This window comes from Haliotis rubra, unplaced genomic scaffold (assembly GCF_003918875.1).
Source record: "Haliotis rubra isolate DU_JTF1 unplaced genomic scaffold, ASM391887v1 Scf658, whole genome shotgun sequence".
Lineage (NCBI taxonomy): Eukaryota > Metazoa > Mollusca > Gastropoda > Lepetellida > Haliotidae > Haliotis > Haliotis rubra.
This window is the reverse complement of record NW_025767366.1, coordinates 265,580-283,749: the sequence shown is the minus strand read 5'-3', so window position 1 is coordinate 283,749 and position 18,170 is coordinate 265,580. Positions and strand designations below refer to the sequence as shown.

Sequence of the window (18,170 nt, the reverse complement as noted above, 5' to 3'; positions counted from 1 at the left end):
TAATGAAACCATCTGATCCACTTTGTGGCCTTTGGCATCTGGAGACAAATTTGAACCAGGAGGCCCACAGGCTTTTGCCGCAGCTTGTCATGTTTGTTGATTTTAACAACATTTGTAGTTGTGGTAGGCAACACAGAGTTCACATTGTGTTCACATGTAGATAATATAACTTTCATGGCGACCTTCTCATTGGCATACAGGGATGGCAATTTTCCGCTGATCCGCAGATTTTATTTCAAATTGTTCAATTGTGTATCGTCTAAATGCATTGAGAAACCCCCATTCGATGACACAATATTAAGTTTTCCGCTGAAAATAGATTTTCCTGTTGCCATCCCTGAGTATAGAATGAACATCAAGTCACCAGTCAACAAATAGCTACTTTGTAGGAGATAATGTGTATATATGTCCACAACACTGTAGCAGCGTGATTTGTAATTCTCTGTGGAAAGCAGAGATTGCAATAATTATTGGAAACACCCTGAGTCCTTGACCAGACATAATGTAACATGATTGAATGACGTGATATCTGGGACATTAAAGCTTCAAAAACAATGTTGCACATAGAAAATAGGTCACCTTGATCTAATATAAGATTATCATGTTTATCATACATGAGTATATTAACAATATACACACATTTCAAAAACATCTGGAGATTAACGATACTTTTGTGGAAATGACAAACACACTGTGCAAATGACCACCATTGTGAGAAAAACTATTCAGGTCGATCACAACCAATATGTAATACTGGAATAAAGTAACTGTCATTATTTGATGTTATGCAAATTTTTAATGCAAAAAGATTACATGAGTTTTGGTGTTTTCCGTAATCACTGTTTAACTGTTGACAGGATGATATCAAAATCTGTATTATTTGACACTAGGCATCGTGACATGCCCCTGAAGAGTGAATGAGATTAGTTATACGCCGCACTCAGCAATATTCCAGCGATATGGCGGTGCCCTTAAAGATATGTGTCAAAAGTCAGTTCACAAATTCAGTATCATGTGTGTGTCTACCATTGGCATTGATGCAGGCTTGACAACGACAACGCATAGACGACACTAAGCGATTGAAGAAAGCTTGGGGAATGTTGTTCCATGTCTGAACCAATGTTTGTCCCAAATCAGTTAACGTCAATGGCTGATTCTGGGCTTGACGTAAATGTCACTCCATTTCATCCCAAGCGTCCTCAATAGAGGACAGGTCCGGAGGAACAGCTGGCCAGGGGAGTACCAGAATGTTCTGCTGTCTTAGGAAATCTGTCACAACACATTATCTTGCTGAAGCATCTCTGTCCTTGAATGAACAGCTGTACATAAGGTCCAGTGATCTCATCCTTGTATTGACAATGATAAGTTGTGTCCGACCATGGGATGTGATGTCACCCCATATCATAATGCTACTGCCACCAAAATGTTGATGTTGAACAATGCACTCCTCAGCATACGATTCACCTTGCTGTCTGTACACCTCTGCCCAACCATCTGACCTGTCCGTGAATAAGACACCATCCTAATCTTGTCTCCTGTACCTTAGATGCTGTCTGCACCAGGCAAGACGTGCCTGTCGGTGACACTGGAGCAAAAGTGGACATATTGCAGGCCGTCAGGGTTGGATGTTGTGCTCCCTCAGTCGGTTCCGTGCAGTCCTTGAACTGAGTGGATGTAAGCCAAGAATGGTCCGAGCTGTCAAACTGGCAGTCTGGAATCGATTCCTTAGGTGAGTCAGCCTAATGTGGTTGTCTTGTTGACGTGACATCGGGGCCATTCCAGCCTCCAGCGAACACACGGCGAGGAGACGTTTAATTTCTGCAAGCTGTGGCACAACGTACATGCAGTTTAGGTTGAAATTAACATGTTTTCCACAACATTCAGAGGTGAGAGAATAATCGACCGTTCTTCAATATTCAACATCAGGTGTGTGAACTTCAGGTGTCGAAAGACATGCAAAAAGTCAGCAAGTTCATTGTGCACAAAGTACACATGCCACACGCTATACCTGACATCAAATTTCATGCCAGGTGCTTTGCTACATGTATATTTAGGGTTATTTGTATAACTTTTGTATGCAATTATATATTATGCACAGTTACTTTTTTCATTAGTATAAATCCCTACATGGGGGGCATTACCAAGTTTCAATGACTTAAAGTGAATCCTTGAAGTTGTTCGACAAATTTCTTCAGGTATATCTTTGATGTTGACTGTGACCCTTAACATGTCTGATCAATGTGTCAGACACTTCTCACAGGCCACATATATATGATGACTAAAATTTGCAACATGACGCCCAAAATGTCCAAGTGCTGGGTTGTTTCAAACACAAAGTGAATGGCACAATGTCACACATTTCGACAATATTTTGGCCTCTGTTTTATATATTGGGGCATATGCACTCGCTTTAGCTTCCTATTGATGCAATAAAACACTTATTATCCCTTACGACTTGCCTGAAATCGATAATTGAAACTTCTAGGCGAACAGCTTCCAAACAGAGAACACTTGCCATGTATGGAATGTAAACAATTGCTCTGTACATCGAAAACTGTTGCACGCAGTGTTGTCAGTGTTTGCCGAACTGGTTTCAATCATAAGTTGTGCATGGGATATTCGTAAAGAGCCCTCAAGGCACATAACTCTGTGGGGTTTGCTTGAAATAATGTTCGCCAGGTAGAGGGCGCAAGAGTTGATTTAATGCAACGTTGCATTAATTCATTCGAACTGTTCAATTTAATATTGTAATCTAAATAAATAATTGGGGGGGGAATATATATTATATGGTAGCTTCCATGAAGGATGATAGTTAGTATTATTGAGATAAATGCATTATTTAGTTTTTGAGAAGTGTGGTGTGATATAGTGCCTTTAAATGTTGACAAAAAGGCAACGCATCCCTGCTTACATGGTGCTACATAACCAACCACAAAGCACAAACAATTCATTGTCAACATATTGTTTACTTCAAGTTGCTTTACATTTTGTACAAAGCAGGCTGAAAAATAAGACTTTCCTCATTCATACGTAAAACATGGCAACCAATAATTGTTGAATAATACATCTCATAAAACTAGTGAACTTTGTGACTACAATGATATGTGTAAGTACATAAATGAATACATGTATATTGGCACTTTCTTGTGAGCACTTTACTACAGCTTTATAATTAAACTTTCTCAACGTGTTTGTCAAAGTTGTTAAATTTCGGCGGTGGGATGTTTTTAAAGACTGCATCATATTTACGGACACATCTTCATTTTGTGTTGACACCTGTTGTTCACCCAGCAGAAAATGGGTACCCGGTTGGATAAAGTCATGTGACTATATTATTCTAGGGCCTAACAGGCAGCTTGGGTTATCCGGGGTAATAATAATCAGGGTGTTAGCGCTTTGGGCATGCTTTGTTGCGTGGAGATTAGCGCATTATAAGACTTCTCATTATTATTATTATCATTATAACACATAACCACTCCCTGAATAATGTTCACAATAATAAACAGCATTTGAAAAAATAGCAGTGTGCATTGTTATCAAGATGTTTCAATAACTAAATTTCAAATCACAATCTGAGAGAAAATGGACTCAAATTTCAAACTGTGTGTACTTGTCTTATGTTGGGTAATGATCTGTCCTAAACTTCTCTTTGTAATGGGTTTACAGTCTACATTCTGATAACAAATTATAAGCATACATACTCTTCAGTGGGTGGTAGAATAGCAACAGCTTTTGTTCATCGGTGGGTGTATATTTCTATGGTACCTATTCATACAAAATTTGATTCATAGGTAATGGATACAAAATGAGGTATACCTTTAAATTATATATACATGTATGTATACACACAGTTATATATTCATATTTAATCTTTATAACATAATATTCAATGAGATCCACTGTCAAGCATAAGTGTCTATTTGCACTTGTAAAACAAATGTGTTCAAATCTATTTTAGCGATCTACATTTTGAAGTGTTTAGAAATACTGAAATCTGAGCTATGAAACAGAGAAAAGATTGCAATATTACTCATTTAAAATATTCCATAGATGGATCCACTGACCAAGTAAATAGTATCCTATGGATTTCAATTCCAGATACATTGTTTAGATGACACTACTTTGCTGGAGCTTGGGAAAATGTTGGGAAAGTCGGAAAACACATACCAAACAAAGCCAGTCTAATATGGAAATAACATTGTTGGTGGGATTTCAATACATGTTGGTAAGCAGATCCAGCCAATGAAACACTACAACATGACAGAAGTAAGCAAAAATGTCAGTGATATTTCAACATTTGTACAAAATATGGTTTAGCAATGTCCATGATAATAGAGTGCTAGAGTCGTTTTATTTACGTTTTTCTAGGCAACAGGCCCACAGTACAAAACATTTCAATATTGTGATTACAAATGGAGTGATTCATACAATTTCAAAGCAAAATATATGTATTTAGACAAATTCACAGAAGTAAGTTGAGGATTTGAAGACATAAGTCAAACAAATGTTTCAAATGAGGGGTTACTATAGTATTTATACTCAATATATAAAAAAATAAAACGAATCGGACAATGGAGTACAACCATCAAGATCAAGCCAAAATACCCTCACATGTTTTGAATTTAATTTCAAGGAGAACAATGGCACTGTTTTATCTAGAAAAATCACAGACATCATCATGTAAGAATGTACATATAAACAATTAATGATCATTTCAAGGTCACTTGTCAGACTTGTTCCCTCTAAATATTTTAACAGTCCTTACTCTTCTATTATAGTGTTTATGTTTTTCAGCCACAAATTTTATATTCATGTTTCCCATCCTCTAATATTATATTATATTCAATTTTTCACACACCCTAATCTTACCAACATCCTCTAATATTATAATCCTGTATATTCAATTTTTCACACACCCTAATCTTACATCAACATGTTCCCCTCCCTAATGATATAATCCAGTGTTCCCCACTCACTAAGCTTACATGTTCCCCTTACACTTAAAATACATTCACATGTTCCCCATACTCTAATATTACATTCACATGTTCCCCATACTCTAATATTACATTCACATGTTCCCCATACTCTAATATTACATTCACATGTTCCCCGTAACTCTAATATTACATTCACATGTTCCCCATACTCCACTATTACATTCACATGTTCCCCATACTCTAATATTACATTCACATGTTCCCGTAACTCTAATATTACATTCACATGTACCCCATACTCCAATATTACATTCACATGTTCCCCATACTCTAATATTACATTCACATGTTCCCCATACTCTAATATTACATTCACATGTACCCCATACTCCAATATTACATTCACATGTTCCCCATACTCTAATATTACATTCACATGTTCCCCATACTCCAATATTACATTCACATGTTCCCCTAACTCTAATATTACATTCACATGTTCCCCATACTCCAATATTACATTCACATGTTCCCGTAACTCTAATATTACATTCACATGTTCCCCATACTCTCATATTACTTTCACATGTACCCCATATTCTAATATTACATTCGCATTTTCCCCATACTCTAATATTACATTCACATGTTCCCCATACACTAATATTACATTCACATGTTCCCCATACTCTAATATTACATTTACATTCTGTACCCTGTGATATTACACTCACTCCCATGTTCCCCACCTTAATATTTCTCAAATACATGTTCCCAACCCTCTCATATTACATTCACTTGTTCCCCACACTGTCAAATATAAATTCACACATTCCCCACATTAATATATTACATTTGTAGGTTCCCCAAATTAATGTATTACATCCACATGTTCCCCACCCTCTAATATTTAATTTACATGTTCCACACCCTCTCAAATTATATTCACATGTTCCTCACCCTCTAATATAACATTCAACATCCTGTAATAATTCATCTGACATTTTACAACCAATGTTCAACCAATGTTCAACCAATGTTCCCATCGAGTTCAAAAAATCATCAGTTTTAAAGTTTCAACATTTTGATTTTAACTATATACACATTCAGCTCACAAAAAACACACAAAAACAAGTGTCTCCTTGAGGCCAACAAAAAAGTGTCAATTTCACACTTTCCCATTTCAAAGATTTCTCACTCTAATTAACCTGCTTTATGAAAGTAGATCTAAAATGCATGTCATATGCAATTCAGACATCTACAGATCTTTGATGAATAGCTGTGAAAAAGGTATTCTAATACTAATGCAATATTTTGTTCCCAGAATATCTAGATTGTGTACCATTCTGGTCAGTGTTGGAAAATCATACAAATGAGTCTATAAAACAAAACTCCAAAACAAAACTCATCACATCATTTTATCCCTAAACAAATTAACCAGAATCATAATACTCTGTCTAAATCTAAACTACTAGTATACTAATACCAAAATAAACATTTTCATGAGACAATATAAACTTGAGTATGTCCTGAACACAATATGAAGCGAAACAAATATTCAGTTCACATCAGTAAGCATTATTACACTCTGGAGAAAAGAAAAGCACCATCATTTTTCATATTTAAATATCCATATCGTTTGCATTTTGGGGGGAATCAACATATGACAGTGGTTAAATATTTAGAAATGGTTAAAATACCATTGATCCTTGGGTAGTCGGTACATGAATACTGCATACTGATCAAATCTGCCGTAAGTACTGGGTCACATCAGATGATGCTAAGTCCTAGCCCTAGTCCTATTCCTAGTTGAAATATTCCAGAAAAATCGTACAAGTAAACTTACTCACTCACTAAAGTAAATGGCGCTTGATTATTTTTCCAGGTGTATATTCTGTATATATAACTCTTCACTGGTAAAACTGTCAATCAAGTTACTTTAAACTGCAGTGCCAACACAAAACAAATAACACATCTTGTCACATCTCAGTGTCAACAACTGACGGGGTTTGTGGGATGTGATCATGTCAGTACTTCCTGGGTTTGTATAGTCCTCTACCATCTGTGACTACATATGGCTGTTAATATCATGATGAACGGAACTGCGGACATTCTCCTCACGGAGTCAAATGAGCCATACACTGTGCATGATTTTTGTATGAACCCTATCGTCACCTCATACAGGAGAAAAGTTTAAAGTGCATGATCACAATGTTGTAGGGTGAGTGAGTTTATTGTTTACTGCCGCTTTTAGCAATATTCCGGGCAATATCAGGGCGGGGGACACCAGAAATGGGCTTCACACATTGTACCCATGTGGAGAATCGAACCCAGGTCTTCGGCGTGACGAGCAACGAATTAGGCTACCCCTCCGCCCCTCACTAGGAGTAGGAGGCATGTTACATGATTTGTGTCATGTCTTCTCAGCATGACTGGACTAAGCACTAGCTTCCTGTTGTGATTTGATTTCCTTGTTGAAGACAGCAACTACTGTATTCTGTTGTATGTATTCACAGGGGTATGGCAGGAACCCAATTGTATACAAACCCATTAAGTACCAACAATGGTCAAATCTCAAACATTCATATCAATAAAAGCTAAATACAAAATTGTATTACTGTACATATTATGCATACATGATATATATTTCTATTTAAGATACAATTCTGTACATTCACAAAGTTTTGACTACACAAAATAGCGAACATATTCAATACAATATGTTGGTGAAAATAGTAATCTCAATATGAAAATATCTTTCATAAGAAAAACATCACAGATATGGGATGAGTACAATGAGTACAATAAGTACAATGAGTACAACAAGCACAATGAGTACAATACATACAGTTCATGATCGAACTGAGCACAAAAATCTTCCACTCCATTCCGGCAAAATCATAAACAACAGAGCTCCAGATAAGATTTAGCTCATGTGGGTACTGTACCCACTGTATTTTTTTGGAGTGGGTATTATGAATGTTGGGTGGGTATTTTATTTTCCGTTACCCACTGCTTTCAAATATGTGCGTATTTCAGTCACTTTACTCACCTAAGTGTTACGTCATTGAGTAAGTTTACTAAGCAGGTATGTTCTGCCTTATGTCATACCTAGTCAAAACCAACTTAAATATAATGGAAATTACTTCATAAAAAATCACTCATCCTATACTGACAGTACAACACTTGTCCTATACTAACAGTACAACTTGATAGCAATCGATGTCTTTTTCATTACACAAGCGATTTTTATAAATATATTCCGTACACATTTGTTTTAAACTTTTTGTGTATCTAACATTTTAAATGCGTAATTGGTACGCAACAATTATTTTTCAATGCGTCATTCTATGCATATTTTACCTGGATACGCAGCTTATCTGGGCCTCTGTAAACAATATTATGGCAGACTATGACTAGTTCACTCCATGTTGTTTCTTATCTCAATGCGCAATTTCTGAAGGAGCATCATCCTCGGTGTTCAAGGGTATAATATCTCTGCTATGACAAATACACATGACCTATTGGTTACTGGTTGACTTCAGAACTGCCATAAGCATCTGTCGTCACATACATGATTACGGGTAAATTCTATTGGATGGCTTCTTTAGGTTCCAGTGTTTTCAATCTGGCTCAAATGACCATATTGTATTTAAATGGGTCCTAAGTATTCATCATGAAAGAATGGAGATTTACCCTGCTTCATTGATGGTGAAATATCAGGAAATATGAAGAAATCAAAGAAGGTAAAGCAACAACAAAATATTTTGGATTGAAAATACAGGTGAGAAAGTAACATACAAAAAGAACAACATATGAGTCACAATACTGATCAGAATGGCTTGGCAGCAAAGTTCAACACTATTAAAAAGAAACCTTTCCAACAGAATGCACAACTCAAAGGAGAAATATTGTGTTATGGGGAAAGCATATAGAGTCTGAAAGCATTTTAAAAATCAAAGAGCTTAACAGAGGAAAAATGACAAAAAGTAGAGTTACTTCCCCTTTCAGAATATTTTGACAGGTATAAAGCTAATATGGGCTTGGTTATCTTTTATGAAATGATAAAGTAGGGCATGATGACATATACACAAGACAAATGGGTTGACATGAAACCCTTTGTTTCATTTCTGAGCAAGATGGAAGTTTAGGAATCTGCTTGGGATGAGGAACACAAACAGCATGGCACAAGCAACGTACATACATACACTGTGTCTTCCAGCAATATGGCACTACGTGATACTTAACAGCTCAACAATCTTGTCAAATGGTTGATGAAACTCAAAACTTGATTTAGACAATCTCTTAAATATATAAACTTTACTTTAATATGATACCTCTCTGACAAACTGTTCATATCTTATGAGCTTTATAATCAGTCAAATATTGTCAAAACTTCTAAATTCCAAGAACAAGTGAGAAAATATTCAGTGGAGCTCATCAGATTTCAGCATCTCGAAAATGAACAAACATGTCAGTTTCAAATGGAAATAACAAAGTCTGTGCTTTTATACTGTGGTGGCTATTTCTAAATCGAGTTGTTAGAGAGAATTTCAATTTAATTGTCCATGCATCCATCTTTTTGATTGTGATTGGAAATCCTTGTTTCCTCAAGATATTGGAGTGCATTATCTTGATTGATTATGACTTTATCTTAATTAGATCGATGCTGGGATGTCACATTCTCCATTGGCAATGACATTCAGTTCCAGTCAAAAACAAATGTAACATGAACATATATTCCAGCTCCATCAAACTTGGACATGCCAATGACAACTTTATCAGTGTTCAAGTATTTGTCAAAGTACTTGACATAAGGAATGCTATAATTCCAAATTAATATTCTTTGCCTGCAGACGTTGCAAGTATCACAAAAATACACACAAAAATAATCACTAACATGTAGGCAACATAAACAGATCTTCGTCTTTTATCACGAAGTGGTCATTAGAATCAGCTTAATCCCAAAGTATTTCATATTATTCTGCAAGCTACATGGTTCTACTTCCAGATCAGGTTCATGTTTTAGATCTAGCTAGACCGTTAGGTCTTTTTGTTCCAAAGTTACACATTTTTGGGAGCTTGTCCTCGAAACCATTCTACACTTTACAATTATGCATTGAGACTGGAGTTGTTGTATTACTGAAATGCATGATACATTTTAAAAACTCAATTTCCAACGTATGTTTTCAAAAAGTGATTTGGGGTATGTGGCCTAAAATGTTTAAGACCTCCTGCGTAGACATGGCAAACTTAGGCTTCTAATACTTAAAAGATTGACATAGGGACTACCATCAACCCTAAGTTCAAAACTATATAAATGATTGCTTTGATGTAGAACTAGTCAAGCACTAGTATGCACACAATTTTTAACACGCAAAATACCAGCACTAATTTAACCCAAGAATCGGTGGGTAGATTATCATGATGATACCATCATTAAGTACATTCCTCTAACAAAATTCACCACATTAGTATGGTCTACAACTCACAAAAAAAACCAATATCATCTCACACCAGTGCCAAATTTGGTTAAACATATGATGAATGGTAAAACATGTTTGAGATTATAATCATTTGATATTTGTAATTGTAACCATGGTTACAGCAAAAAAAGACATGAAACACTCTTCCATTTCCATTCAAACAAATGCTTTCAATAAATGATGTTCACTTGAAATACTCCTGAGGTCAGTTCTGTTGTGGAAAAATTGTAACAGTAAATGTGCACAATACAAGTTGCAGAATGCAGAAATAAACTGTTAGACTGGTGCCAAAATCTTGTATCACATTCTGTGAACTAATGACATGTGGGTCTTCAAAAGCTGAGCAGAAATGCAAGTTTCATTTTTCTTTCGATTTCAAAACCAGATTATATATTTCATGTTTACAAATAAGCCTACTCTAAAGTTTCTTTAGATATAAATATGATTTTTTGTCCAAACACTTGGCAAATTACCAGGAAAGAAACCAGTAAAACCAAAAGGTACATTGATCGGGCTTGAGAGGTAAAACATAATCTCTAAATGACAAACATTTTCATGAAACTCTTGATATTTCCGATAAACTATTCTGCAACATTACCACCGGTAACTAAGTCATCTCTTAGTCAATACATGACCATTAAGAATCACTTGACACTTTTCCACAGGACACGTGTTCCAAGCTTCATTCTCTCCCAACATACATGCTCATAAATCTGTAATATTTGTATATATGCAGGTTCATATCACTTCAAAATTAGGACAATATGACAAACAGATCAGTCATCAATATCAACAAGTCGACTGTACTCTAGTTCCATGTTTGCAGGTTTGGGATGTTTTCGTGCAGGACGGTGTCGTGACGTCTCGAGGAGTCCGGATCCCTCAAAGTTCTGCTCCTCAAGTGTGTCCATGGAAATATTTTCATCATCTTGCAAAGGCACAAAACCGTTGCGAGCAGTCGCTGTAAACTTGCATCGCCTTGTCGCAAAACACTGCATGACAACATAAATGACGCCGAGCATGACACCCAACACCAGCATCATGTACATCAGCATCATCTTCTCCTTCTTCTCATACAACAACCCTGTTAAAACTGGGATCAGCATTTCTCCAAGAGCAGAGCCAACAACGAACACTGCCGTAGATTTTCCAGTTAGAGGGAAGTACTGATCGGCCCAGGACACCCCGGTTGGAAAAATAGAGGACATTCCGAATCCGAGTATCAGAGTTCCGATCCACAGATTGTAAGGGACATGCCCAATGCCAAAACTTAAGATTACAGAACCAATTAACAAAAATACCAGGTTTGTTACAAGCATACAGGGTGGTTTGAAATACCGTGCAATAAAGATGGCAAATCCTCTACCAGCAGCTAGGGAGCCCCAGAAAATGGAAGTCAACACAGCACTCTTCGGTTTGTCCCAATGCATTTTTTCAAATGAAAACGTAGACAAAAGACCTCCGAATGTGACCTCCATGCCAACGTAGATGAAGAAGAAGATGAAGAGGAGGAGGAGCATCGTAAGTCTGTAACCTCGAGATTCCTTTCCATAATTCCCATCTTGTTCTTCGTCACGTGTGAATATGGATGGTCGGTTCCGATCCTGGCAGTACAGAATAAGGAACATAATTGCAATCACTACCAGAAGGACTCCAATGATCAAGTACGCAAACTGAATCTTGGACATGTTGACCAACGACTTCAAGGCAGACCCAACTTTGCTGCCAAATGTCAAGGGCTTCTTTGGTTTGTCTGTTGTCATAGTTACTGTAGATTCCGCTTGCGTCTCATTTATATTAGTAGTTTCTGCAGTGGGTGTAGTGGTTAGAGGATTAGATTTAGTATGAGTACTTTCAGGATTTGTTTTTGAACCTTCAGAAGGTGACGAGGATGCTGGAGCTTTTGAAGCTGGGATAGTTGGAGTAGTTGTAGTAGTGGTGGTGGTGGTGGTGGTAGTTGTAGTTGTGGTTGTTGTTGTAGTAGTGGTAGAACTTATAGTCGTAGTGGCAGCAGTAGTAGTAGGCACTGGTGTCGTGGTGGTTGAGGTGGTGGTCTTTGTTGTAGTATTAGATAGTGTCCCGTTCTCATTTGAGGTCACTGGCGGGACTAATGACGTAGAGACTGCTGTAAAAGTTGTCGATGACCCCGGAATATCAGTTTCATTCTGACCTCCACCTGTACCATTAGCTGAAATATTAGATGTTAGACTGACAACACCCGGGGGTGTGTCTGATACTGGATTGACAGTTTTACCAGCCTCTGGAGGATCACCAGGACCAACAACTGCACCCGCTTTATTCACATCCTTCAGGTTATCACCATCAGCATTGTCTTTCTTAAACGCCCCTGAATTAATAATCTTAGGTTTCTTAGGCTTCTGGGTCTCCTGGGTGGTCGTAGGTGATAAAGAAGTGTTGAAGGCCAATATTTCAGAAAGTGGCGTCACCATTGTTGAACTCTGAGTTGATTCTGATACATTCATACTGGCAGACAGATCTCGTAGATATCTATCATGTGGATTCTCCAGGTCAGCCCGAAGTAGTGACGTATGGGGCAGGTTAGTTAACAAAGGCAGTCCATTGTTGGGGATTGTGCGGTTAGTTTCTGCCAAAAGGTCCTGATTGATGAGGAATGGTCGTGCGAGAAGTGGCGCCACAAAGGCTCCCATGCCAAATGCGAAGTGTACGACCTGCATGTAGGGGCCACTCTTTCTCCCCCATATCTTGATACAGAAGACATTGCCACCTGAAAGCATTGCAGTTAGAATTAGGAGATAATATGTTTTCAGATTTGTGGGTTATATTTAATATTCAATGCCAGGAAATTTCATTTTGAAATAATGGCATTCAAAGGGAAAAATGCTGGTTGTCAGTCATATGTAAAAGGTCAATAAATTTCTACATTTCCAAAATTTGGTCCTTATCCTGTCTTCACTTATATAACTTATCTGCAACAAACACAACGCTGTACAACAAGAAAAGGAACAGATCTGGCCTACTGTATTTTCTTGATTATAGTGCACACCAAATAATAATGGACACGTCCCTGTAAGGGATTCAGTACTTGGGAATATTTTCAGTATTACGCACAGAAAATTTGGGGCAAATTCAGTCACCTAGGAACACAAACTAAGTTGGTAAAATTGAAATTTTATATAAAACATCACAACAATTTACAATGTTTACCATTCAAATGATCATATCTCTTGTTCTGATAGACATCGACTTAGATAGAGATTTATAGTACTAGTGTATTTGTCTCAAACTAACCTCAAAATAGCAATCAGCAATTATATGTTTTCCTCCCAATCTACCCCTCTACACAGCTGGGTTATTATCAAGACACAATGCCATTCACAAGACAATATGGTTATTACCAGTGAGAGGAAACAGTTTCCCAATTTGCTAGCCAGTCGGGCAAGTTATGCCTGAAAGTTAATAGTCCACAAATAAGTCACTAGCTCAAAATTTGTTAATATGATGAACATTTTTTATCAGGCCATAATCTTGCATGATTTAAAAGTGTATTATACCTGAACAAGTCGGAGAGAGTGATATATTTACAAAATGACCCCAATGAACATTCACTAGGCAGTCAGGCCAGTGACTGTGGAGATTTACTGTCCTGACTGAATTTTTACTAGCCACAGGCTAGCGGGCCAGTGGCTATTTCACACCCTGGTTATTACCCTTATCACTGTAATAAGTGCTCTACTGTAATAAGCTCCCCTATCTACTTTTATACCAGTCCGTAAGCATGGTATTATTTACAAAGGCTCCCTCGTAAGACAGAACATTAACCATGTCGACATGACTGTCAGTATTTCTTGTTTTCTTTATTCTAGAATTTCTTTACAGAAAGCAATTAAAAGGGAGTATGTAACTGCTCAGTAACTTTAATAGACAAAGCTCTAGTTTTGGCAATGTTTGAAATAACTCTGCTCATGTCTGCTTTATTTCTGATGAAAAATGTACTCCTGGTCTATGGTTTTATAAACAACCCTGGCTATAAGATGTGGTTTTTGAGGAACGTAAGACTTGTGGATTCACCGACTCACCTGTGTCAAGCACACCCATGGAGATACCTTGGAATGAGATCATGATAGCCAGTGCTGAGAGCGAGACGCACCATGGGGCCACTGCCGTTGCGATCGCCGTCAGGAACAGTGAGTAGAAGAGCAGGATCTGCTGGTCAAAGTGGTCAAACAGGAACCCTCCAATGACTGACCCGATGAGGTAACCGAGTGATCGGGCAGTGAAGATGAGCGAAATGTGTTCTGTGTCGGTATTGACCCTTGCACCAAGGTCAAGGAGAGTTGGACCAGGTATTGCTATACAGAGACCCTGGAGAAGGGAAAACAACATCAATGAGTTCCCCAACTTCCACCTATTGTAATTTCGTTCCTAGAATTAATATTTTTAATGTGACTCAACTTTAGAGGATTACAATTCTACAACTGACTGAACAACAAATGACTCAAGAACATAATGTTAGTTGAACTGGCTAGAACAGTATTGTAGTTACTCCACAGAGCATCAAGGGGCAACTCAGTAGGGAACAAAACAGGAAGTGATGCAGGGTATCTATGCCTGGCAAGCCAATGAGACTAATCATGGTGGGTCTTGAACCAATGATCAATGCAACAGATATTAGTCATTCTGTATAATTTGGTCACAGATTCACTTGACCCTAAAACAGGAGAAGGTGAAGACAAAATAATCTTGAAAGTTATAAGACTGTTGAAAGATATGAGACTGTCACTCATAAGCAAACTAACAAAAAGAATTAAATCATAATGTTTTTCCCAACCTGTCAAAAACCAAAACATACATGCTCAATGACCCCGGCACTACATGGATATAATAACCATTCTTGTCTTATTTCACAAAATGTCAAATGAACATAATGAAAAACAAGAGAAACTTTTTGACGAAATCATCCTACAGACCCTTTTTTAAAAAATGAAAAGAAATTGCATGGCAAAATTTGATTGATTTTTCAACCATCTTCTTGATGTAAGAGTTATAAGTATATTCACTTTCGAAATCTGTTACTGTGTTTATCTGTCAGGGAAGAAGTCTTGAATTGTTTTATTATCTGATCAACTGGGTTATCTGCTATGGCAGTCATAATTTTGTGATGTCATTTAAAGAAAAGCACAAGGAATCGACTGGATGCATTTACATTTCAAGGGGCACAACTCCTGCACTACACAGGGTACCACTGCCAAAAGCCAAAGAAAGCAGTCTTTACATGGCCAGGGTAAATATTAGACTCTGATTCAGGTTAATAGATCCTCTTGCCTGAGAACGATGGTTTTTCAATCACTGACGCAAACTGTAGGAAAAAGTTATCTGTTATCATAACAAATACTGACTAATGGCTAAGCATTTGCCCAGTGCCTTATAGAGCTGTGTACCTTGAACCCCTTTTCTTAAATAACAGGGTAGAAGCATTTCTTTCCCTGATTTATGTACAGAACAAAACACAAAATTAACAACTGACACAAACAGAATACTCCCTATTGCTCAGCTGCAAACATAGAAAATGAATTGAAAATTAAACATAAATAATATGATCCTGAATTCCATAACATACCAAAGCAAAGAAGGCCCCAGATAGAACAATGGTTTTGGTGAATTTGCGGCACCAATCTGACCGTCCTGCGAACTTGACCGATCCTGTACTGAGGAGAGTCTCCTGGTCAAAGAGAGTCTCCTCATCCTCCCTCTCCCTCATCATAGTTCCCTGCAACAGAAGAATAGATGGAATATTGTTTATCACCACTCGACACAATAATAATAACCGTCACCATCATATTGAGTACATATTTATTCAATGTCTGCGGGTTTACTCATATCCCTTTAATATTATTAACCCAGTTAATGGATCAGTGTGTTCTCAAATGCCATTCTCAGGTCTCCATCAAGTTACAACCTACCGGTAAGCTAAATACCATCTCAACCCACCTGGTTCCAATTTCCATATTGTGGACAAAGTCACTTTGCTAATATACATGTCATGTGTTTCAGCGGAAACCACAGAGTGAGTGAGTTTGGTTTGAAGCGTTGTTTAACATGTTTAACAGTATTCCAGTCACATCAGCTTATTCAAGGAGGAAATTGCAAGTGTTGATCCAAGAATCCTCGTACCCCCTCTGAGCCACAGACAGTGGCAGCATGCAACTTGATATGATCAATATGCAGGTTAGAAAATATGTTTTATTCACACTTGTTCACAAGACTGACTGACTGACTGAGTTTGGTTTTACGCCGCTTTTAGCAATATTCCAGCAACATCACGGCGGGGGACACCAGAAACGGGCTTCACACATAGTACCCATGTGGGGATTCGAACCCGGGTCTTCGGCGTGACGAGCCAACGCTTTAACCACTAGGCTACCCCACCGCCCCTTTGTTCACAAGAATCATCTGCAAAGACTAAACGGTACAAGTCTCTGTCCACAAGACTGACTGACTGAGTTTGGTTTTACGCCTCTTTTAGCAATATTCCAGCAACATCACGGCGGGGGACACCAGAAATGGGCTTCACACATTGTACCCATGTGGGGATTCGAACCCGGGCTGTCCACAAGAAAAAGTTGCAAGTCTTTCTTGAATTTTACTAGTCTGAGGCATACATTTTGAAACCCTATGCTTGTTGATGTAGATAGGAGAACAAACAGGATGTACCTTAACAGGCATTGTAGCGCCAAGCACTAGTTGTCATTTTCTCCCTCCAAAATTTGAAACAACTAACCTCAAATTACATTGAAAAACATCTATTCAACAAGTTGAGATAGGTATCCTTAAAAAATGGAAAGGAACAGGTGCAGCGAAATATAGTTGGCAACAACCAAATCTAGGTTTAAGTCCGCTGAGGAACAAAGAGGCATCCGAAATCAATGAACATGCAACGAATCATTACCCATAGCCAGTTTGTGTTATAACTGCAGCCAGCAAACATCAGTGTTATTTGGCTATCGCAAGGAGTGAGTGAGGGATAGTTTTAAGACGCTTAAAACCACGTTTTTAGAAATATTCCAGCAATATCACGGCAGGGAACACCAGACTGACTGACTGAGTTTGGTTTTACGCCGCTTTTAGCAATATTCCAGCAATATCACAGCGGGGGACACCAGAAATGGGCTTCACTCATTGTACCCATGTGGGGTTTCGAACCCGGGTCTTCGGCGTGACGAGCCAACGCTTTAACCACTAGGCTACCCCACCGCCCTGGGGAACACCAGAAATCATGAAATGAGCTTCACACATGGGAAATGGAACACGGGTCTTCGTCTTTCCGCGAACGCTTTAACCACTAGGCTACCCCTGCAAAGAGGGTGACAGCCTAGTATCAATCAGCCAAATATGACATAATGAAACAGAAGTGATTGACATCATACCAATGAAAATGTCACATTTCTGAAAACATTGGCGATAACTGTATATTTTTTGCCAACTACGATGATCTCGGTGTCTTTAGGTTACCATGAATCGAACATCAAGTTGACATTAATGCCGTGTTTACCTGTATCGTCGAAATAGATTCGCAGTATCAATATTCTGAGTTGTCAAGTTACAGCGACACATCAAACGGAAGTAATAGCGGCGGTCCTAATATATTCGCTCCTAGACTAATATTGAATTTTGAACTGATATAAAAGCAACCGAATTAAATACTTATGTCTTTTTAATTATGTAAAAAAAGCATTAATATAATCATATATATAAAAAGACGTCT

General features: G+C 37.8%; 1 protein-coding gene and 1 long non-coding RNA gene across 2 annotated transcripts in view; both read right to left on the bottom strand.

The window, feature by feature from the left end:
- LOC124257307 overlaps positions 1 to 7,971 on the bottom strand; it is a 34,535-nt gene extending 26,564 nt beyond the window's left edge. The window contains exon 1 of the long non-coding RNA XR_006893234.1: positions 6,094 to 7,971. This is a non-coding gene — a long non-coding RNA (uncharacterized LOC124257307). The remainder of the gene's footprint in view (positions 1 to 6,093) is intronic.
- Positions 7,972 to 8,380: 409 nt separating this feature from the next.
- Positions 8,381 to 18,033, bottom strand: LOC124257317 (sodium-dependent glucose transporter 1-like). Its single transcript, XM_046691352.1, has 4 exons — positions 17,958 to 18,033; positions 16,026 to 16,175; positions 14,485 to 14,770; positions 8,381 to 13,172 (listed from the first exon to the last, which is right to left on the bottom strand). Exons 2-4 carry the CDS (start codon positions 16,167 to 16,169, stop codon positions 11,203 to 11,205), a joined length of 2,400 nt encoding a protein of 799 aa, XP_046547308.1. The 5' UTR covers positions 16,170 to 16,175; positions 17,958 to 18,033; the 3' UTR covers positions 8,381 to 11,202.
- Between the last annotated feature and the right edge of the window lie 137 nt (positions 18,034 to 18,170).